Source organism: Miscanthus floridulus, chromosome 8 (assembly GCF_019320115.1).
Source record: "Miscanthus floridulus cultivar M001 chromosome 8, ASM1932011v1, whole genome shotgun sequence".
Taxonomy (NCBI): domain Eukaryota; kingdom Viridiplantae; phylum Streptophyta; class Magnoliopsida; order Poales; family Poaceae; genus Miscanthus; species Miscanthus floridulus.
The window spans coordinates 31616317-31638420 of record NC_089587.1 but is presented as its reverse complement, the minus strand read 5'-3'; the positions used below and the strand labels follow the sequence as shown (position 1 = coordinate 31638420).

Below are 22104 nucleotides of genomic sequence, written 5' to 3'. Positions count from 1 at the left end.
GCTAACTTGATAAGATTCACTGACATGTGGACCCAGATCTTGGTGAAATCCACTCGGTCCCATATGTCAGTGATATCTGTAAAAGCTGCGTGAGAGGGTCCAGTTCACAGTTCAGGCGCCCCAAACGCCAATCCACGCCGGCCAAAATGCCCCGCCGCCTGGCTACGACCTACGCCGGCCGCATCGCGGCGGCGACGCCTTCCCCCTCGGGACCCTCCCTCACCGTCACCGTCTCGCCGACGCCGCCCCCCACCCCGCTTGACACGCGCGGCTACTCGCTACCGCGCCGCCACCTCATCTGCGCCGTCGCCCGAATCCTCCGCTCCCCGGCGTCCCCCACCCCGCTGCTCGACCTCAATGACTACCTCCGGTCCCACCGCCTCACTCTCACCTCCGCCGAGGCTTCCGAAGTCATGAAGGCGCTCGCCCCCGACACCTCCCTCGCGCTCGGCTTCTTCCGCTTCGCCGCCACCTCCCTCCCCGGCTTCCGGCACGATGCCTTCTCCTACAACCGCATCCTGGTCCTCCTCTTCCGCAACCGCACCGATCCCGCCGAGGCCATGCGGCTCGTCGCGGAGATGGAGCGCGACGGCGTGCCCGGCAACATCTCCACCGTGAATTTGCTGGTTGGGATGGGCATGGAGGTGGGGATGTGCCTGGAGCTGGCGAAGAAATGGGGGCTGAGGCTGAACGGGTACACCTACAAGTGCCTTGTACAGGCGCATCTGAGGAGTCGGGAGGTGTGGAAGGGGTTCGAGATGTATGAGAAGATGCGGAGGAAGGGCTACAAGTTGGACATATTTGCGTATAACATGCTGCTTGATGCGCTTGCCAAGGCTGGAATGGTATGATAATGATCACAAACCGCATATGTTTAGCGATGTTTTTTTGTCATGCTGTGCTAACTTTAGGAAGTAGGAATGGTTGTTTTAAAAATGTTGTTGGTATGTTTAATTGACCACTTGACCAGAGCATATTAGGAATCACTAGTATGAGAGATACCTTACTCAAATATTTCCTGGGGACAAAATTTGTGCAACTTAGATGGTACTTGCACAGTATGTAAAGATGCGCTTCTACTGTCTGTGGTCTATAGGTGGTTGGTACACTAGTTGATGTTGTTATATGAATGATTAACAGTTTATCTGATTGTGGATTCTAGCTACTCTTGTGCTGGGAGACACCATTTAATGTTCTACATGGGCACTTGCATGTCTGGAAGAATCCAAACTTGTACAAAAGCTTGTTTCTGCTGCTATTGTTTTCCACAAATTGTTGATTGTTAGTGTGTTGCTACTCGCTACATATAGATGTCCCTGATATGTTTGAGTTACTGGTGTGGCCGTGTGGGGGAATCTGTATACCCATGGAACTCTGAGACGCCCTATTTCATACCATTGCTGGTATACTCATCCTGTTCTGTATCCTTTGCCCTGCTCTACTATCATCGGGCACTGCAGTCCTTGTGTCACACTGCTCATGTAGCCGCATTAGCCCTCCCTGCACTGGTGGAGGTGGCCTCACTTAGTGGCATATTGGGAATAATATAAAGATGATGGGTGACTAGGAAAGTGAAAGGATGAGAAGTCAGTAAGAGGAGGGGGGATGTTGTTTTGATAAAAACAAAGATAGTTTCAAGTTAATCTGCTTGCTAGGTGTATCTGTTAGACATTGTAAGTTTCACACCCCTTGGTCGCCTGCGGTTAGGATTGGGACATGAGGAAGCAGACAAACTCTCTTTGAATAGAATTTCTCGTGGCCATTGGTGAATCGCCAGGACATGAGAAGATTTCACTAACAGGTCCATGCCGTGGAAGAACCGGAAGGGGATCATGATTTCAATCAATTTGTTTGGAACAGAATCACTTGCTAAAATTGTTTGGTTAGCTGTCTGGATTCAGATTCTAATGAGAGGAGAATGTGGTAGAATAGACTAAAATTGCCTTGGCATATGATGAGTTTTTTTTTAGTTACTACAGCAAAATAAAAGCATTTGTAATCATGAGATTGAATGTTACTAGTGTCAAATGCGGATCTTGTTATTGAGCTACTGGCTGAATGCTACTGGTTGAAGAAGCCAAGGCGGCGGGGGAGGCCATGGCTGGGGCCATGGGCGGACTCGGAGAAGCCGAGGTGGCGGTAGTGAGGTCGTCGGGCGCAGTCGGCAGTGGCAAGGTAGAGGGGCATTGCGAGCCCGATGAGGATGGGTCAGACGGTGCCTGGCGAGGTCAGGATGCGTGAGAAGGCTGCCATCCGGGTAAGGAGCGTGGGGAGAGGCGGGCGCTCCTGGTATGGCGCAGGCGGCGCGGTGGCACTACTGAATCCCGTCTGTCCGCCCCAGTCTAGTGTTGGCTGCCAGAGGGCAGCTTGGCCAACAGGCCGCTTGGATTGTATTGCAAAAATGACTTAGAGATACAAAGATGCTAACCACTGCATATATAGGCAAGTGGTGTACCTACTCCTTAGCATATTCTAACTGCATAAAGCAGATGCTATGATTCCTACTTGGTTGCCAAGGCACCATGATCAACTTGGTTGCCAAGGAAACACATTACAGAGAATAGTAAATATCTATAGCAGGTAACATGAAAAAACAAGAACACTAGGCTAACTACTGACAATTCTCCCCTTTAGCCTTGTGGTCCTTGGAAGTGATATGCTTGAGCCCAATTCTTCCCCTCATCTCTTCAAATTTTGATCTTCCAAGAGACTTGGTTAGAATGTCAGCCAGCTGATTAGTGGTGGATATGTGATCAGCCTTGATACTTCCATCTTCCAAGCAGTTTCTAATGAAATGGTACTTGATTCTGATGTGTTTACTGCGCTCATGAAAGACTGGATTCTTGGCTAGAGCAAGTGCAGACTTACTGTCAACCTTCAGTTCGACCACTTCCACATTCCTTCCAAGGAGGTCTGCTAGCAACCTGGATAGCCAAATAGCTTGTTTTGCAGCTGTGGTAGTGGCAATGTACTCAGCTTCACAACTAGATAGAGCTACCACCTTCTGCTTCACAGACTGCCAGCATACGAGATTGCTTCCCAGGAAGAACAGAGTGCCGCTAGTGCTTTTGCTGGTGTCAATGTCCCCAGCCAAGTCACTGTCGCAGTATCCAACAAACCTTGCTCTCCCTGGAGCTTTAGTGTAGTGAAGTCCGAATTCCAGAGTACCAGCCACATATCTCAGGATGCGCTTGATGGCAGCTTGGTGCTCTGCTGTTGGTCTTTCCATGAATCGACTGACAAAGCCAACTGAGAAGGCTAAGTCAGGTCTTGTGTGGACCAAGTATCGCAGGCTGCCCACCAATCTTCTGTATTGGGTAGGATCAACTTCTTCAGCCGTGCTCTGCCTGCTCAACCTCAGCCGCTCCTCCATTGGTGTATGGGCAGGGTTGCAGGCATCCATGCCTCCTAGCTCAAGGATCCTCTTGGCATAATGGGTCTGCCTCAGAGTGATCCCAGCTGAATCTTGATGTACTTCGACTCCCAGGTAGAAAGACAGAAGGCCGAGGTCGCTCATGTCGAAGACCTTCTTCATCTGAGCCTTGAAACCTTCTATGGCTTGAGTGCTGGCACCGGTGATGATCAAATCATCAACATAGACACCGATTAGCAGCAGCTCCTCCCCTGTTCCTCGCCTGTACATCGCAGCTTCATGGTCGCTTTGCTGGAAACCCATCTCCTTGAGGGTGGCATCCAGCTTGGCGTTCCAAGCTCGAGGAGCCTGCCGTAGGCCATACAGAGCCTTGCGCAGACGGTACACCATCTTCTCCTTCCCGGCGACAGTGAAGCCAGACGGCTGCTTCACATACACCTCCTCCTTGAGGTCGCCGTTGAGGAAAGCAGATTTGACGTCCATGTGGTGGACGCGCCATCCTTCTTGGGCTGCCAGCGCGAGGAGAACTCGGACGGATTCCATGCGCGCCACGGGAGCAAACGCGTCGTCGAAGTCGATCCCTTCCTGCTGGACGAAGCCCCGCGCCACCAAACACGCCTTGTACTTGGTCACCGCGCCCCGCTCGTCCTTCTTGAGCTTGTAGACCCACTTCAGAGTGATGGGCCGATGACCGGGAGGAAGCTCCACAAGTTCCCAAGTGCAGTTCTGCTCAACTGCCTTGATCTCCTGCTCCATGGCGGCCTGCCAGGCAGGATCGCCTTCAGCCTCCGTGAAGTTGGCTGGCTCGCCGGCGTGCGTGAGATGAAGCTCGGCGAAGAGACGTGAAGCCGGCAGCGGTGTGGGTGCGTCCCCGATGATGTTGGGCATGGTACGGTACCGCAGCTGCTCGCCACCGTAGGAGGCATCAAGGCGATCGTCGTCGTCCTCGAGCGGTGACGCGAACTCAACTGGGTCCGCCTTCTCGGTTTCTGCTGCTGGTGAAGCAGAGGAAGCTGGTGAAGCAGAGGAAGCTTGTGGATCATGCTCCCCTGGAGCTGGTGACGGCGTGTGCGGCGGAGCTCCGTCTATGTCGACTCCCCAGAACTCGATGTCGAAGTCACTGGAGGCGGAAGCAGACGTCCCGGCGGCCGAATTGGACCAATCCCAGCCGCGCCCTTCATCAAACACCACGTCGCGGCTCACCTTCACGCGTCCCGTCACCGGATCGAGGACCCGATAGGCCTTGGCGCCCTCGGCGTAGCCGATGAAGACCCCAGCCTTGCCGCGGTCGTCGAGCTTGCGCAGGTGTCCGAGCTCCCTTGTGTAGGCGACGCAGCCGAATGTACGCAGGTAGCTCACCGCCGGCGCTCGTCCGTGCCAGGCTTCATGGGGGGTCTTGCCTTGCAAGCTTCTTGTCGGCGCGCGGTTGAGCAGATGTACCGCCGTCATTACCGCCTCCCCCCAGAATTTGGCCGGCATGGACCTCTGCTTCAGAAGCGCGCGCGCGGTCGCCACGACCGTCTGATTGCGCCGTTCCACAACACCGTTTTGCTGCGGTGAGTGTGGTGCAGAGTAGTGCCGCTTGACTCCTTCGGCGGCGAAGTACTGCGCCAGCTCGCCGACGGTGAACTCTCCTCCATTGTCGGTCCGCAGTACCTTGAGCTCACGGCCGGTTTCCTTCTCTGCTTCGGCCTTCACCCACTTCACGGCATCCGCAGCAGCATCCTTGGTCGGCAGAAGCACCGCCCACATGAAGCGGGTGGCGTCGTCCACCATCAGCAAGAAGTAGCGGCGCCCTCCTGGCGTCGCCGGCGTCACCGGCCCACATAGGTCGCCGTGGACGAGGTCCAAGGGCGCCTGCGCGCGGTACTGCGCCTGCTGCGGAAATGGCTTGCGGCGGAGCTTGGTAGTGACGCAGGTGTCGCAGACTTGCTCCGCATGCTTGATCACCGGCATCCCCCTCACCATCTCCTTCTTGCCGAGCTGGTGCAGCGCCTCGAAGCTGAGATGCCCGTAGCGCTCATGCCACCTCCATGACTCGTCCTCTTTTGTGGCGGCAAGACATACCGGCCGCGTGGCCTCCAAGTGCAGGACGTACAGCCGACTGGGCCCGCGATGTACCTTGGCGAGAAGACGACTACGCCGGTCCCAGATGCGGAGCACTCCATGATCAATCTCCACCCTGGAGCCTCCTTCGTCGAGCTGCCCCAAACTCATGATCGAGTTCCGGAGCGCTGGGATGTAGAAGACGCCGTGGAGGACGCGCTGATCTCCGTTTTTGGCCTGGAAGACGATGGAGCCGGTCCCCTTGATTTCCACTCGAGACGAGTCGCCGAAACGCACCGTGCCGCGCGCCGTGGTGTCGAGCTCGGCGAAGAGCTCCCGGCGGCCGGTCATGTGATGCGTGGCCCCGCTGTCGAGGTACCATCCGTCGAGCGCCTCCTCGTTGGCGCTGGTGTTGAGGAAGACACGCGCGCGCGGCTCGTTGATGTCGAGGGAGACCGTGGCCTTGGAGCAGACGGCTTCGTCCTTCTCGTCAAGCTTGAGGAAGCCGTGGGCGAAAAACAGAGCACCATCATCGTCCTCTTCTGCGACGTGAGCAGCACCGCCACGCCCTCCACCGCGCCTTCCACCTCGATCACCTCCAACACGGTTGCCTCCTCCGCGTTGGTTGCCACCGCCACCACCGCGGTCACCACCACCACGGCGCGGCTGGCGGCAGTCGCGCGCCCAGTGGCCGCGATCACCACAGTTGAGGCAGGTGTCGTCGTTTACCCCGCGATCGTCGCCACCGCGATTTCCCTTCCCGCGCTGCTTCTTGCCGCCGCGTGGACGACGTCGTGGTTCCTTGCCCGACGCGGAAACGGCAGCCTCCTCCTTCTCCTTGGCACGCCACTGCTCCCTTGTCAGCAGCAGTCCACCGATGGCGGCCGGTTCCGCGTCCAACGCCTCCATGTCGTCCACCGTCTTCAAGCGTCCAGACACCTCCTCGATGGTGAGGTCCTGGAAGTCCAGAAGCGTCTCGATGGCGATCCGGAGCTGAGCGTACTTTGGCGGCACGGCGCGCAGGAGTCTCTCCACCGCGCGCTCTTCATCGATGTCGTTGTCGCCGTGGAGAAGAAGCTGCTGCTTCAGGGCCATCAAGCGAAGGGTGAAGTCCTCGATCTGCTCTCCTGGACGAAAGGCGAGCTTCTCCCAGTCGCTGCGGAGTCGCTGGAGCGTGGCGCGGCGCACTCGATCGACTACGATCCGCGCGGCGGCGATGGAGTCCCAGGCCTCCTTAGCCGATCCCTTCTCGGACAGCGGCATCTGCATCTCCTGTGGCACGGCGGCGATGATCGCCTCCACCGTGCGCCTGTCCTCATGGTATGGCAGGTCCTGGTACTCGATCGCATCCCAGAGTTGCCGCGCCTGGAGCTTCAGCTTCATGATCGAAGCCCACTCATGGTAATTTGTCTTGTTGAGCATCGGCCAGGTGGAACTTGCGCCAGAGTCCTTGTACACGGTCTGGATCACCGGCGAGCGGCCCCTGGCCCGTCCGCGGCGGCGATCCTGATCCCGATCGGGCGACCGCGTCTGCCTGCGCTCGCGCTCCGGACTCCTCCGCGGAAACGGGCGGCGATCACGCGGCGGATCCTCCTCCACCAACTCTCGACGCAGAGCCGCGGCCGTGGCGGCTGCGTTCCGAGCTGCTGCTGCTGCGGCCTCCGCGGCCTGCTGCGCCCGGTGCTCGGCGGCGGCGGCGGCTGCTGCTGCTGCTCTCTCTGCGGAGGTGGCCATGCTCTTCCCTATCTCTCAACCGGCTCCGATACCAATTGTTGGCTGCCAGAGGGCAGCTTGGCCAACAGGCCGCTTGGATTGTATTGCAAAAATGACTTAGAGATACAAAGATGCTAACCACTGCATATATAGGCAAGTGGTGTACCTACTCCTTAGCATATTCTAACTGCATAAAGCAGATGCTATGATTCCTACTTGGTTGCCAAGGCACCATGATCAACTTGGTTGCCAAGGAAACACATTACAGAGAATAGTAAATATCTATAGCAGGTAACATGAAAAAACAAGAACACTAGGCTAACTACTGACATCTAGTGCAGCCGAATGGATATGGAGATGGTGGCACTTCTGTAATTTTTTCAGCAAAACAAAGCCAAGGTGTTGGCTCCCTGAATTGGTGCGAAACCACCCGATCAGCGTTTTGGCCACCACGGAAGGAAAAGCAGAACATTTCCGCTCCGATTCCAGTGGCAGTATTCCCGTTTGGAGCCGTTTCTTCTGATTCTGATGAGAAATGGAACTGAACGGCCCCTAAGTTCAAATAGTGGAATTTTAAAAATAGTCAAAATTTACAGCATATACCAATACTAATATCATGTTTTCTTAAAATAAATATAAGTTTTTCATTAATTATTACATTTAATGACATAAAATCACAAAGAAACATATAAATGATGAAGATATAAAGAAGACACATGGAGACAAATTTTCATTAAGTTTTTATATCAATTGAAAAGGATATCATCAATCATCCCATCTTCTTTATCATGGTCCAAATCACTATCTTATTATTTTGATTACCATTGGAATCATCCACAATGTCACTTGAACCATCCACATAGCGAATAGCAGCCTAACAACAGTAATAGCGGCTTGCAATAGCGGCCACTAAGTTCCAACACACTGTCTTTGGTCCACTACCTTGTAGCGGTAGAGGGCTGCTACCGCTATAGTGGACACTGTTGCGGGTGCTACCAATGCTATTTAGTACTATGCTTACAGGTGGGCCATGGGCTAACTTGCTTTGACAGAGTCTAATAGTAAGGGAGGTGGAGGGGATGGTGTACCATGAGTCATCATTTTAGTCCTTTTACAGCAGTAAAAGTTTGTTTCTAGGAACCCTGAATTTTTGTTCCTTCCCAAGAAAAGTTTCAACCTAACTGCATATAATCCATTGACAAGTAGAAATTTGTTTCAAGCAGGTTGACCAAGCTTACCAAGTCTTTGAAGATATGAAACAAAACAACTGTGATCCAGATGCATACACATACACTATACTAATTAGAATGTCTGGAAAGGCTGGGAAGACCACTAAATTTGTCTCATTTTTGGAGGAAATGGTGTCCAAAGGATGTGTTCTTAATCTGATTGCTTATAATACTGTTATTGAGGCTCTTGGTAAGAACAAGATGGTTGACAAGGCGATTTTTATGCTTTCTAAAATGATTGAGAGTGACTGCCAGCCCAATCAATTCACATATAGCATTATGCTGGATGTTTTATCAACAGGGAGACAACTCCACAGGCTGAGTGAGATTCTAGATATCTGTATTGGACATCTGAATAGGTCAGTTTATTCATATTTGGTCAAGGCACTCTGCAAATCTGGGCATGCAAGTGAGGCTCATAGTGTATTCTGTCGTATGTGGAGTTCCCATGAAAAAGGAGACCGGGATGCTTTTGTATCAATGCTTGAGGCACTATGCAATGCAGAAAAGACAGCAGAAGCTATTGATCTACTGCATATGATGCCTGAAAAGGGGATTACTACAGATGTTGGAATGTATAATATGATCTTTTCTGCTCTTGGGAAGCTGAAGCAGGTGTCTTTCATGAGCAGTCTTTATGATAAGATGAAAGCCAATGGGGTTGTTCCTGATGTTTTCACGTACAATATTATGATTTCAAGTTTTGGTAGGGTTGGCTTAGTTGACAAGGCATCTGAACTTTTTGAGGAAATGGAGGATGGCAGTTGCAAGCCTGATGTCATCACCTACAATTCTATGATAAATTTCCTTGGAAAAAATGGAGATCTCGATGAAGCCCACATGCTTTTCAAAGATATGCAAGAGAAAGGATATGATCCTGATGTCTTCACTTACAGCATATTAATTGAGTGCTTTGGGAAATCCAATAAGGTTGATATGGCATGCAGCTTGTTTGATGAGATGATTGCACAGGGATGTGTTCCTAATATTGTAACCTATAACATTTTATTAGACTGTTTGGAGAGACGTGGGAAGACAACAGAAGCTCATAAATTTTATGAAACTCTGAAGCAACAGGGATTGACTCCTGACTCGATAACTTACTCAATACTTGAGAGATTGGAAAGTAGATCTCAACGAACTGTAAGAATACGTAAACCAAGTCGGAATACAGGTTGGGTTATAAGTCCAGTATGATAACCTACCCTGGTTCTTTCGGTTGCATACCTCCAGTGTAGTGGAGCTGAGGACAAACAGTCTGTATGCAAACTTGCAAATGTATTGCAGGTCAATAATGTCAACAAATGATTGCTCAATTACCGTGAAAACAATCTAGTAGTCCTGACTCATCAGAATGATAAGTATAAATAGTATTGCATGGCTGTCGATATCTCGGTTCTGAACAATTTGTGGACGATGGACATCTTGAGAAGAGGTAAAAACATCTCTACTTTGTCATCTTATTAGAAGACTGTTTTCAAGATGTGAGGATCTATCTTGTAAAGTTCAGAGTTAGTACCTAGATTCATAGTTATTAAAACCAGATCGGGCCAGCAGTTTAGCTGGGAAAAAAATGGAACCAGAGATCCAGTTCATTCTCGCCTCAGTTTTGGTCTTTGGATCATTTTTATATGCATCTAAAAAACTAAGACTGGTGGGTCATAGATGGAAGGTTGTGTACTTGTGTGCACTGCGGAAGGGAATTATGAAGAAGACACGTGCCATTTTTTTCTCTTTTGTGCAACATCGCTGTAGCCTTGGCAGTTCCTTTTCTTCTGTGATCTGTGAATGTATGTGGGAGAGAATGCCTGAACTGTTCCTGTTCAGATGAAACATAACTTTCTCCTTGAATCTGCCAACAACAAGCTTTAGCATAGCTAAGTATTTTTTTCTTAAATCTTTTGATGTATACAATTATACATTAGCCTAGGAAAAATTTATCCTTGAATAGTGGAAAGGAGCTGTCATCAGCAAGCATTTTCATGACACTGTTCTATTTGCTTTCATATGATTTGATGTAAAGTCAGGTGTTATGAGAAATGACTTCGCCCTCGGTGCACTACTTGTTCAACTACCTAGCATGGCAGTATCCATCAATTTTATGAGGTGCTGCTGTCTATGTCACCAATGAGGTGGTGATCTGGAGTAATCAAATCATATTCCTTTGAAAGAAATTTTAGTTTGTAAAAACAATTTGTGAACCTCGTAATTCATTGTATCCTTGTATTATCACAAGTTGTGAAGAATTTTCTAGTCCAATAGGATAAGATATGGATGAATTTTCTGTGGTTATGATCTGTTGCTGTCAGTGTTTAGGAGCAACACTAGAACATTAGAATATGCTTCAAATTGTTAGACAATCTGGACATCTAGAACCATGTGAAGTGGAGTATTTTTCTTTTATTTTAACCAGTTCCTATTCTTATAATGTTTGCTACTTAGCTGAAAAGGTAGAATGGCTATCATAGTTCATCTCCGTGTCATTTCTCTAGAAGCTAAACCTATGTTATTTTTCTTGCATCAATTCAATGCTTTATTGTATCGTACTAATATAATCTGGAATCAAGGCTACCAAATTAAATGAAGTGGTCATTATTTTGTTGAAAAGAAAGGTAACTATGGTTTGTATTCATGGTTTTGTGGGCTAGATAGAGTGACAGGACCAGTTGTGGAGCCAAGCACCTGGCGTCCCTGGCTCTAGCCCTTGTCCAAGGCCCCCAAAACAATGAAAATCCACTCAAAACACATCAGAGTATCAATTGTTCAAAGGACATGTCCTTGTATTAGCACAGGATTAGTCCCGGGCCTAGTCTATTTCTGGTTCCGCCCCTGGACAGGGTATAAATCTATATCCCCATTCACCATCAGTAAGTTGGAAATTGATAATTGAACAATTTGATCCTCTTGCTTAATTATTTACAAGACGTACAGAGACAAGATTAAGGACCGCCAATATACTTTACTCTTTATAATGTGAAGCTGAAATAAAGTGGCATTGTTGCAACTGCTTGCATCACATAGATTATGAAATTGTGTGGGAACACATGCTTGGTATGCCTTGAAGAACATTCTCAAATCTGAACACTGTACTAGAAAAGTAAATATTGAATGCATGTCAGTATAAATGATGGTTTATATGCTACTCCAAAAACCAAGTTGCAAAAATCATAAAGCTATGTTATTACTAGTTGAACAGCGTATGGTCGCAAACCGCCCTCAAATTGCTTCGATTTTGCACTTCTCACTTTCCAGAAGAGTATAGAAGCACTAGTTGAGAAATAGCCTGATTTGTTGAAGCTCCAAACTTCTGTGCTATCCACATGCTTATGAAACGTTGATAGGTTCTGCATCCACCGGTTCCAAGTTGATTAACTGCCATTTATGGTCATAAATCCTCTAATTTGTGTCTAGCTAGACATAAGCTGCCGGTTGAAGGAGTCCCAGCCATTAGAAGTTACCAAATGGCTGTCCTTTATAGACATAAGCTGCCAGACATACTCATACCGACCTACTCTTGGTACAAATTTGTCTTCTCTCAATCCAAGACATTGAACGACATTCTGTGTATAGATTTATATCCTGGTTTTGCAGAATTTAGATGTATCAAGTTTTGAATTTTGAGCCATATGTTAAAAATTAAGAAGTACGGATTTATATTGAGCTTTGATATGAAAGGTTGAATGTGAATTTATAGATATAAATTTTATTTCAAAAAAATTAAGTCGAATTTATTGTTCTGAATTCAGATTGATGTTTAACACTTAAACTAAAATTTAAAATTTATAGTTACAAGATTGTTTTCAGTGTCAAATCGATTAAAATTTTACATACATTACATGTTCTATGATAATTATAACTGAAATATTCTAGTTTGAAAATTGGAGTCCATCATTCAAGAATGTTTAGATTGATCCATTTTGCAGTTTTTTATATTTGTAGAACTTGCCTATGATGTTTACTTTTACAGATACTTGGAAGTAAAAAAATCTTAATTTTACTCTCATAAATTACACTCCTATTTGAATTATTTTTGGAATTTATGCATTTATAGTTGTGTGTTACTATTTTTCTCGAATACGCAGGAGATCTGCGTATCATTGCATTATAGAGAGAAAAAGGATCGGCCCCTTACAAACACCACCACCTCACTCCTGGCCGGGATAGATTTGTATTTTCTATTTTGATTGTTTGCGATCCAATAGGAGCTTTTGTATAGAAAGTTGGAGACTTGGAGATGATTCCATTTAGGAGGCAAATGTGGCGTCTTTTCAGGAACTCCCTCTTGACAAGGCTATGTGCTGGTTCAAATGGGGTTCATAACCATAGATAGATGCATTTTTCTTCTTTTTTATATATAAAATAGTGCAAAGCCCACTTAAAAAATGTAGATGCCTTATCAAATATTCTGTGACTAATTCAATCTTCCATGCTCTTTAAGAGACACAGGCCTCTTTGTGTTGCCAATTCTTTTGAACTTCAAGTTTAGTGAGTGATAAAAAATAGCATTTTCTGTGTGCACCCCTTAGCATATTTAAGGTGCTATCTTTCTTTGGTTTGCCCAAAGACTTCAGATGCAAAACAATTTGATTTTTGCAGGCCTGTAGCAAGTGGCAATGCACCAATTCTATGCTAAATCTTCTGTTTGGGGATGTGTCGGGGGAGGAGGGGAACCTTGTGCTATAGGAGAAAGTAGAAGCAACAACAGTTTATGATGGCTTTCATGCACATAACCTCTGTGTTTTCTTACTTGTTCGTCATTGCAAACAACTAGTTCATTATTGTATATAATGACCCTTTCTCATGCAATATATTGCCGCAGTTTACAAACTAATTTCTATCTGGATCCCATACTTTTCCCCTACAATATTGTACTTTTGACAACTTCAGCAGTTAGATGGCCCTGCTTGAAATCTTCAATATTTGGAACAGCTCCATGTTTCTTTGGAAATTTATTGCCGAAGGGTGTTCATGTGGCTGTTCCCATGACACTGTTGCTTGGGGTTATTGATGTGCTGTGGATGCCTTCAAAGATGAATATGGTGCAGTTGTGGTTAACCCTAATTCTCTTACCAAATAGGCAAATACATCAAATGCATTTGCTGCATCACTCCAGTCCTTGCTGTCTTACTGGAGTCAACAGCTAATGTGTGCAAACATCAATTAAATAAATGGATATATAAAGATATTGATGGGTTTCATACTTCAACAAAAAAGTGGGGTCTAGTTGAAGATACTGGAAGATCAAGATGATCTAGTTCCTATACCAATAAAGGCAAGTCGTACTGTTATACTTTTGCGAGGAAAAACGCCCCTTTGATTATTGTTCCAGTTATTTTTGTATGAAAATGCTACCTTCAATCTCATTTCTTTCCCTGGGTGGTTATATGTTCATTGTTGATTCAACATTTTAAAATCTCTTGATTTTGTAACTTATGTTAGACATATATGCTATCTGCCTTTCAAGCTTATGGAAACAGAATGCTTACAACTTAAGCTTCAGAAATCATATCAGGTGCCACTAACCTTAGATTAATTTGCTTCAGGCGGGGTCATTTATCAACATGCAGAACAAGGTTGTGATGTGAACTTTCTTGCTTCCAAAACGCCCTACTGCTTCGCCTTACATGCATTGCATCAAATTGGCGTTTGAGGATTTATCATGAGTGACAAAAGAGAGGTTAACAATTTCTAGGTTGTACTTATTTCCTTAGTAATATTACTTTCTGAATAAGATTATAACTCTTTATGCACTTTGTGGTTGTATTACATGCTTTTTCCGATTTAGGTGCTTGTCCTTAAAGGGGCAAAAGGGCAGACCCAGTGCCGGAGCCTCCCACATGAGTGAGTTATGGGGAAGGGATAAACCGAGACAAGCCTTTCCCCCGCAAAATCTGCGGAGAGGAAGGAAAGGAAATGCCGTTACACTGTTCAGGCATTTGGAAGATTCCTACTGGTTTTGTCAATAAGGATCCAATCATCAACACGCAAATAAAAGAACTGACTGATAAGGCAACAACCATCATAGGTTATACTCCCTCCATTCTAAACTGTAAGTCGTTTTGGCTTTTTTAGTTACATAGCTTATGCTATGCACCTAGATATATGATATGTCTAATACAATTTGGAACAGAAGATGTACTTGCTTAGTTTCTAAAATGTTGCTTTTTGTTAATATATTTTAGTTGTTTTTTTACTATCCCTATATTTGTTTTCTGCCATTCAGCCTGAACACTTGTTTGCTGGACCATAAGAGAAGAAACTGGGTATATTTTGCAAAATCTACTTATGTTGGCTTATTTCAGGGTGCTATGGAGTTTGGTCCATGGTAGCGAATTTGGAAATCCTGAGCATCGGGCAAATGTCACTTTTTCATGTGGCTCATTGCCTCGCTCGACGTGGTCAGCACCTCACACTCTACTTGCTTTGTGATGAAGAAGGTTAAACACTTGACCATCTGCTGGTTAATTGCATGTTTGCCCAGCAATTCTGGTTCGTACTATTTAAAATTGGTTTGCAGTCATTGTCTCCTCAGCCTGATGATTTATCATTTGATGAGTGATGGACAAGAAAAAGTGATGCCATAGACTGTCAAGTCCGGCAAGGTCTCAGTTCCATAATCATACTAGGGGTATGGTCACCATGGAATCTTTGCAATTGATGTGTTTTCGTTGGAGCCGCACCAAACCTGGTAAACAATCATCTGTTGGCCAGCGAGGAGATGATGTTATGGGGCTTAGCAGGGCTAATTTCCTCACAGATGGGTGGTTAGTCTGGTCCGGTAGTTATTTTCCTGGCACATGCGCGAATGTAATCTCTGAAACCAAAAGGGTATGGGCCTATGGGGGTGTGTGTTGTAAGGGCTCTTTTACCCTTTTTTGTTCTTCGCATTAGTACTGTATAAAGATACATAGTTCTTCTGCGTGTTTGTGAAAAAAAGAGAAGAGGCTCAGGTAATTGCATTATTCTCCTCTATGGTTTGACTTGTTCCACTGACTGGTTCAGTCAGTAATAAAAAGAAGCAGCGGCAGCGCTGTGGCCGCTAAAGTAGCAGCATTGGCCGTTAACCATTCCACTGAAAATTCCTTTGCACTCCAGGTCACTTTTTAGAACGGTAATGCTCCTGTTCGTCGTCTGGACCGACGGACGGACCTTGCCCGAGTTGCCGGCTTGCGGAAAGGACCCCGTCTGCGACGCCTCTGTCCGCATCGCAAGCTCGCTCTGTGACGTTTGCACGCTACGCGTCCCTGTTCGCGGGACAGATCCTGACCTCCCCCGCGTACCCCCGCTCGTGGGACGGATCCTGGCCTCCCCCACGCACCTCTGCTCGTGGGACGGATCTCGCCCTCCCCCGCACCGCCCTTGCCCGTACTCGTGCCTCTCATTGGGCAGTGCTCCATCCACCTGGCGTGGCCTCTGCCATGCTTCGTGCTACCGACGACCTCCACACTGGCGACCTCCACGCCATTATGTAGCATCGAGCTCCATGCCGACGTCAAGCTCTGCATCGACGAGCCTCCATTTTCGTCCAAGCAGCAAGTAGATGTTGCACTTGAAAGCACAAGTTGTAAGCGTCTCTTTCAAGTGTTTTAGATGTTTCAGAGGCATGTTACAAGCGTTTCATATGAATGTTGCAAAAGTATATCAAAATATTGCATATGTTGCAATGGTTGCACATCGTATGTTGTAAGCTTTTGTTCTCAATGTTTCATTTGTTTTTTCAGACGTATGTTGCAAGTGTGTTTATCTAGATGTTGCATATGTTTTACACATATGTTTGCAAGTATTTTATCTTGATGTTGCGTATGTTTTTGCAATAGTTTCAGGTGTTTTTGTAGTGTTTTGGTGCATGTTTTAAGTATTTCATATGCCTTCGGACGAATTTTGCAGGTGTAGTATTTGAATGTTTCAAAAGTAGATCGGGTGTTGTATCTCCTTCCTAGCCTTCTGCTGCCTCGTCTCAGTGTCTCCTCCCGGCGTCGTCTAGGCATCCGTCACCTCCTCCCTCTCTTCTCGATGCTGGTGACGTTCGAGACGGCGCGAACCTCACGTGGGCATGCGAAACGGTGCGAAAAATAACTGTAGGTGTAGACGTCCGAATACCCTGTCCGTTTGGGCACAAGCCTGTTTTTAGAATTATGATATAATGTTTCTTTGCACACTCAAAGCCACTGTCGATTCACATCACAAAGGCTACAATGGTACTCGTCAAGATCCGGATGCTTTTCAGATTGAAAAAGATGGTTATGTTTGTCTTTTCACTGTTAGAAGAAACGAACACTTTTGGGTTTTTCTTTTGTAGTGTGGATGCCTGTAGATGAATTTCTCAGCCAGCCGTTCCATCAAGAGTATGAAATGGTCAAAGCGGTGGTGAAGCACCTGGACACGTGGCAGCGGTGGCCGTCCACTGCTTCAATAGAAGCAATCTTCCCCATAAGGGACATGTTTGGTAAAAATAAATCAAATACAGTAATTTGCAAGAAGTCGCCATGGTCTAGTCAACTGTATCAGTTGTCGAACAGTGTATGTATGTCATACGTGGGCACTGACGCTAAGGGTGGAGGTATTCATGTACTCCCTCTGATGTAAATTATAAATCGTTTTGACTTTTTTACATAGAGCTTAGTATATATATCTAGATATATATTATATCTAACTGCATAGTAAAATGAATATACTAAAAAAAATCTAAGCGATTTATAATTTAGAGTGGAATGAGTAAGATGTATCGATCAAATAATAATATTGCAAATTTACAATGCAGAGCTACGTTCTCATCACTCTAATCAATATGCACTAAGACTTAAGGCACTAATCATGCCATGATAATTGCTAATTAGAATTTGCTAGGACTACATTGCCAAAAAAAAAAAAAAGAGCATGACACCGATCCCAGTCCAATCATTTTTTGGAGACTTTTATTAGTTATTAGTTCCCCCTTCCCCAATTCGTTTTCTATCGACTGATAGAAATAGCAGGGTTTAAGTAAGTGACAATAATTGGGGAAGAGTAGTAGTTGGCCAGCGGCCAGCCGCCAGCCAGTGGCTGCCTTTGCCTTAAGCTTGCCGCTGTCAGGCTCACGTGCCCTAGAAATGTCACGGCTTCTCCTCCTCCCTTTGGACAGCCTCCGTATGCACGTGTGCATCTGCTGTTTTCCTCAAAGTACATCACCTGTGTCCTAGTAGTTCGTACCAAAGCTCCCGTGCATACCCTTGCATTTGTTCAATTGTTCATATTACCGTATGGATTAAAAAAACAGTTGTTTCCATATAGTGGTCCTTAAATTGTCATATACGAATTTTTTACGAGACCCGGGTACAGATGCAGATCCTCATATGCACGAGCGCACACTTACCCCAATGAACATACGCACGCACACCCTACTTCTATGAGCACATCCGAAAAACTGAGTTGGCATAACACGATAAAATACTCCATATGTTTCCAAATTATAGCTGTTTTAGCTTTATTCTAAGTCAAACTTTTCTAGTTTTGATTAAATTTATTATAAAAAAATACATAAATATCTATAACGTCAAACAAGATTCACCAGATAATAAACTATAAAATATGTTGTACTTTATAGTGCATACCTCTGATGATTATAATGTTAAAATATTATTTATAACTTGACTAAACTTAGATAGCGCAGGTTATACCTACAAAATAAAAAACGGAGGGTGTATTTTAATTAGGGGTTATTTGGATCCTTTTATTTGGAGAAATTGAAATCTACTTAATAAATTAGGCTATTTTGTTTGGAATTTGACATTCCACTTTCCAAAGTTCAAATATAAGTCTATCTCAAATTCATATAGTGGGAGGAATTTAATTCTATAGATCATCTACTTTGCAACTTATAATACGCTCTTTAACTCGCCCCCCTACGGTAGAAATACAACACATAAATATTTCTCTCGTATAGCCAATAATAATATACAAATATAATTCATATACAGCCATATTAGCTTAGTTAATATGTGTCTAAATTATTATTATTAAAATGAATTCTAAGAATCCAAAAGGGGTCTTCGATTATTGTTTATCTTGCGACCAAGCAAAACGAGTTGAGTGCTTTTTTTAGCAGTGAACAGTGATGGTCAACTGTGTCGCATCATACTTCCACTGCCAGTCACATGCATGCACAATGAGCCTGTAGGATTCCGTGAAATGTGGACTTTCCCCAGCCTTCGCTCCCGTGCATCGCATCTCTATCAAACACTTGCCCCTTTATTCCCATCCTCACGTTATATCTTCTGAAGCCTGAAAGACAAAGGTTTTATAGGTTGTATCTTCTATTTTGGTCCTGTTTGAAACAGTTGATATTCTCAGTAAAGTAATCCGTACGAATTTCACACCGCAAACAAAAAGGAAGTGCTCCTAAGCACATTATTTCCCACCCATGACCCTTTTCGATAATTATTATATATATATATATATATATATATATATATATATGGCAACATATATATATATATATATGGCAACATATCAGGTGCAAACCAACCAACCTGTGTAAACTTGAAAACTATCAATCAGGACCACTAGATGCTGATCCAATGGATGAGGTGAGGGGCTTCAGCGCAAAAAAAAAAGGGAAAACGGTGTTTTTGCCCCTGTCCGGAAGCTCAATTGTGATTTTGCCCTTATTTTTTCAACTTTGTGATTTTACCCCTGTTATTTTGAAACGAAGGAGCCGTTTGCCCCTGATTTGGATGTCCGTTAATTAGGGGGCTGATTAAACGATTTAAAAAAAATAAAACACATAAAATCAAATGCGAAATGACTTAAATGCCCTTCCTCATCGTTCTTATCTGCTCGTTCTCTTCGCTGCTATCTGCTCGCGACAGCGAGTCCGGGTGGCAACGGCGGCGTCCCTGGCTTCTCTTCCCCGACGCAGACAGGTGAGGCCTCCCCGGCGCGGGATCTGGCGAAGCCCCTCCCCAGCGTGGATCTGGCGAAGCCCCTCCCGACGCAGGCAGGCGAGCCCCTCCCGGCGCGGATCCGGTGCAGACAGAGAACGCCGCGAGGACGAGGCCGAGGAAGGGGAGTGGCTGCAGCATCCGCACGACGCAAGCGGCGGAGAGACGTCGGCTCTGACACGAGCCGTCGCCGCGGCGTGCGCGAACATGGACCCCTCCGCGCTGGTGGACGCGCTGTGCCTCAGCGGCAGGAGCTCCTTCCGCGCGTTCCTCCCGGCGCTGCTTCCTCCTCCGACTCCGACTCCGACCCCTCTCGGGTCTCGGCCCTCGCTCTCGTCGTTGCGTGCCGCGGCTTTAGCCGCCAATTGCCCCACAGTGCGGGTGGGATCCTCCGGCCTCAGATCTGCCTGATGCACGGCTGGTGCGCTTGAGGCTTTGCTGACATTGGGGGTGGTTTCCCGTTTCCTCAGCGCTAGGGGGCTTACTCGCTGCTGCGGCGGGGCGACCAGGTCCGGTGCGATGCGTTCCTCATTCCTCATCTTTCAATTCTAACTTGGTGTATATGACAGGTGTACTGAACTGTATTTTTCGTGTGCAGGGGAGCGTGGGTTCGCAGAGCGCGGTGGCGTCCAAATCCGGCCGACAAGACCGTAAGAACTTAATGTAAGTCCATATCCGTATCTGTGTGTTCGAAAATGATGCTTCAGGATGCATACAGAACAAACAATTCAATTGGTTCTTGTTTTCTGAGGAACCAGCAAATTGACTCCACCTTGGGTTATGTTTGATTTTGATATCTAGAGCTCAGACTTGATTAGGACTAATGTGGTTTTGCAACTTTTGCCATACTGGTATCCGAGGTGAGTTGGAAGTAGGGAGTATGAAAGCTGCATTGTCTGCAGCAAAATCTGGCATTCAACCTATAGCAGATAGCCAGATGCTTGTAGTAATGTAAGCGGCATCTAGCACTTTAGCAGATCAAAATCGCAGTATGGTTAAAATATGGCCTGTGTCCGGTTGTGTTGAAGTTGAAATGATCTCAGGTGTCAAATGGACGTCAATCAATTGTTGTCAAAAAGTATAAATATATGTAGATAGATGTATTCAAATATTCCTATCATGTGACCTAGAGGTTTCAATGTAAAAGTACAATGAGATAGAAATTCACCCATTCATCTCAATTCTCAAACCGCCAAATGGTGAGGATTGCAATTTCTGTAGGGTTTGGAGTCTGTTGGCATGATGATATTCCTGAACATTGTGTAGGTAGCTAGCCATAGCAAGAACTAGAAACTGGCATCATCGTGGAGAATCGTGAAAGGAGATGAGACATATATGGGATGTTGTTTCTTTCTAGAGATTCGATTACATGGCCAGTAAGGAAAGTCATTCCTATTATACCTGGGGATTACAGGTAATTTGATTCGTGGATCCTAATGTCATTCTAGCCTGTATTGTTAAATCACATAGGAAAGATCATAATTCATAACTGATTATATATACAGTGATCTGGAACTGAAGCCTGTTGGTACCTTGGAAGTCAAGCTTGTGCAGGCAAGAGATTTGACAAACAAAGATCTGATAGGAAAATCGGATCCTTTTGCCATTGTATATGTACGCCTATTACCAGACAAAATGAAGAGAAGTAAAACAATTGTAAGTTTAGTTGCTTGTTTGTGAGCTCTGTCTTTTGGGGTTATTTCTAATCGCTTTATTCAACTACTTTACAGAACAATGATCTGAACTCTATCTGGAATGAACACTTTGAGTTTACTGTTGAAGATGCTGATACTCAGAGTGTAACCGTGAAGATTTATGATGATGGCATTCAAGAATCTGAATTGATTGGCTGTGCTCAAGTCAGGCTGAAGGATCTACAACCAGGCAAATTGAAGGATGTCTAGCTAAAACTTGTAAAAGATCTAGAGATTCAAAGGGACAGGAAAGATCGGGGTCAGGTGAGCCTGATTTTCATGAAAGCAGCACTGCTCACTTTTCCTTTCCCTGACCCTAGAAAATAGTCTTATTTCTTTTTCTTTTTGAGGAACAAGCTTTACCATGCCTTGTTATCATCCATCGGGGGTGCTGTCATAGAGGTACATAATATTTTCCTCGTGGCATACATGATTAAAACAGGTGCACCTTGAGCTGCTCTACTGTCCATTTGACATGAAGGAAGAGGCACCAAATCCTTTCGGCTAAACAGGGGCAAAATCACAATTAGGCATAAAAACAAGGGGCAAAATCGCATGGGCATTCATGTCTTTTGTACAAAGTTTAACACCGTTAGGGGTGGATGACGGAGCAGGGGCAAACTGGTGCTTCGTGAATGGCACAGTAGGGGTAAATTCACAAAGTCAAAAAAATAGGGGCAAAATCACAATTTCGATACAAAACAAGGGTACAAACGCAAGAGCCCCAAAAAAAAAGGCTGGCGGGTGAGGGGCTTAAGCGCAAAAAAATCCCACCTCTCACCCCATCCATTGGATAAACATCTAGTGGTCTTGATGGGTAATTTTCAAGTTTGCACAGGTTAGTTAGTTTGCACCTGATACGTTGCCTATATATATATACACACACACATGCAAGTATATATATTTCGATTTCAATGTAGATGCAAACCAAACTTGCTTAGGGGAGGGGCGAGGAAAAGCTCCGGCCTCAACCAACATTATCTCCAAAGTTTATACTCCGTCCGTACCAGAAAATTAATGCTTTAATTTTGTTCTATAAGTAAAGCTATCTTAAGTTTAATGAAATCTATAGAAAAAATTATTAACATTTATGACACTAACAAACTATAATTTGAAAGTGTATTCCATGA

At 45.8% G+C, this 22104-nt stretch overlaps 2 protein-coding genes across 11 annotated transcripts; both read left to right on the top strand.

The window, feature by feature from the left end:
- Positions 1-61: 61 nt before the first annotated feature.
- Positions 62-14040, top strand: LOC136476111 (pentatricopeptide repeat-containing protein At1g51965, mitochondrial-like). 7 transcript variants are annotated; one of them, XM_066473812.1, is made up of 4 exons: positions 62-845; positions 8356-9796; positions 13249-13633; positions 13905-14040. In XM_066473812.1, exons 1-2 carry the CDS (start codon positions 147-149, stop codon positions 9556-9558), a joined length of 1902 nt encoding a protein of 633 aa, XP_066329909.1. In that variant the 5' UTR covers positions 62-146; the 3' UTR covers positions 9559-9796; positions 13249-13633; positions 13905-14040. The 7 variants fall into 7 exon arrangements, with proteins under 7 accessions (XP_066329909.1, XP_066329906.1, XP_066329905.1 ...); XM_066473809.1 differs by having other exon boundaries at positions 8353-9796; positions 13439-13633; XM_066473808.1 differs by having other exon boundaries at positions 8353-9796; positions 13291-13633.
- Positions 14041-19208: 5168 nt separating this feature from the next.
- Positions 19209-21693, top strand: LOC136476109 (synaptotagmin-5-like). 4 transcript variants are annotated; one of them, XR_010763429.1, is made up of 6 exons: positions 19209-19789; positions 19879-19943; positions 20547-20694; positions 20786-20936; positions 21011-21238; positions 21332-21693. XR_010763429.1 is itself a non-coding variant. In XM_066473802.1 (5 exons), exons 3-5 carry the CDS (start codon positions 20621-20623, stop codon positions 21182-21184), a joined length of 399 nt encoding a protein of 132 aa, XP_066329899.1. In that variant the 5' UTR covers positions 19210-19789; positions 19879-19943; positions 20547-20620; the 3' UTR covers positions 21185-21693. The 4 variants fall into 4 exon arrangements, 2 of the variants coding, with proteins under 2 accessions (XP_066329899.1, XP_066329900.1); XR_010763428.1 differs by having other exon boundaries at positions 21325-21693; XM_066473802.1 differs by having other exon boundaries at positions 19210-19789; positions 21011-21693.
- The last annotated feature ends 411 nt before the right edge of the window (positions 21694-22104 follow it).

Bases quoted from the DNA above. Each gene is read 5' to 3' on its own strand.
- LOC136476109 (XM_066473802.1), top strand. From the start codon at position 20,621: ATGTTGTTTCTTTCTAGAGATTCGATTACATGGCCAGTAAGGAAAGTC. The intron at 20,695-20,785 runs GTAATTTGATTC...TTATATATACAG, and splicing joins ATTATACCTGGGGATTACAG to TGATCTGGAACTGAAGCCTG. The intron at 20,937-21,010 runs GTAAGTTTAGTT...ACTACTTTACAG, and splicing joins TGAAGAGAAGTAAAACAATT to AACAATGATCTGAACTCTAT.
- LOC136476111 (XM_066473809.1), top strand. From the start codon at position 147: ATGCCCCGCCGCCTGGCTACGACCTACGCCGGCCGCATCGCGGCGGCG. The intron at 846-8,352 runs GTATGATAATGA...ATTTGTTTCAAG, and splicing joins CGCTTGCCAAGGCTGGAATG to CAGGTTGACCAAGCTTACCA.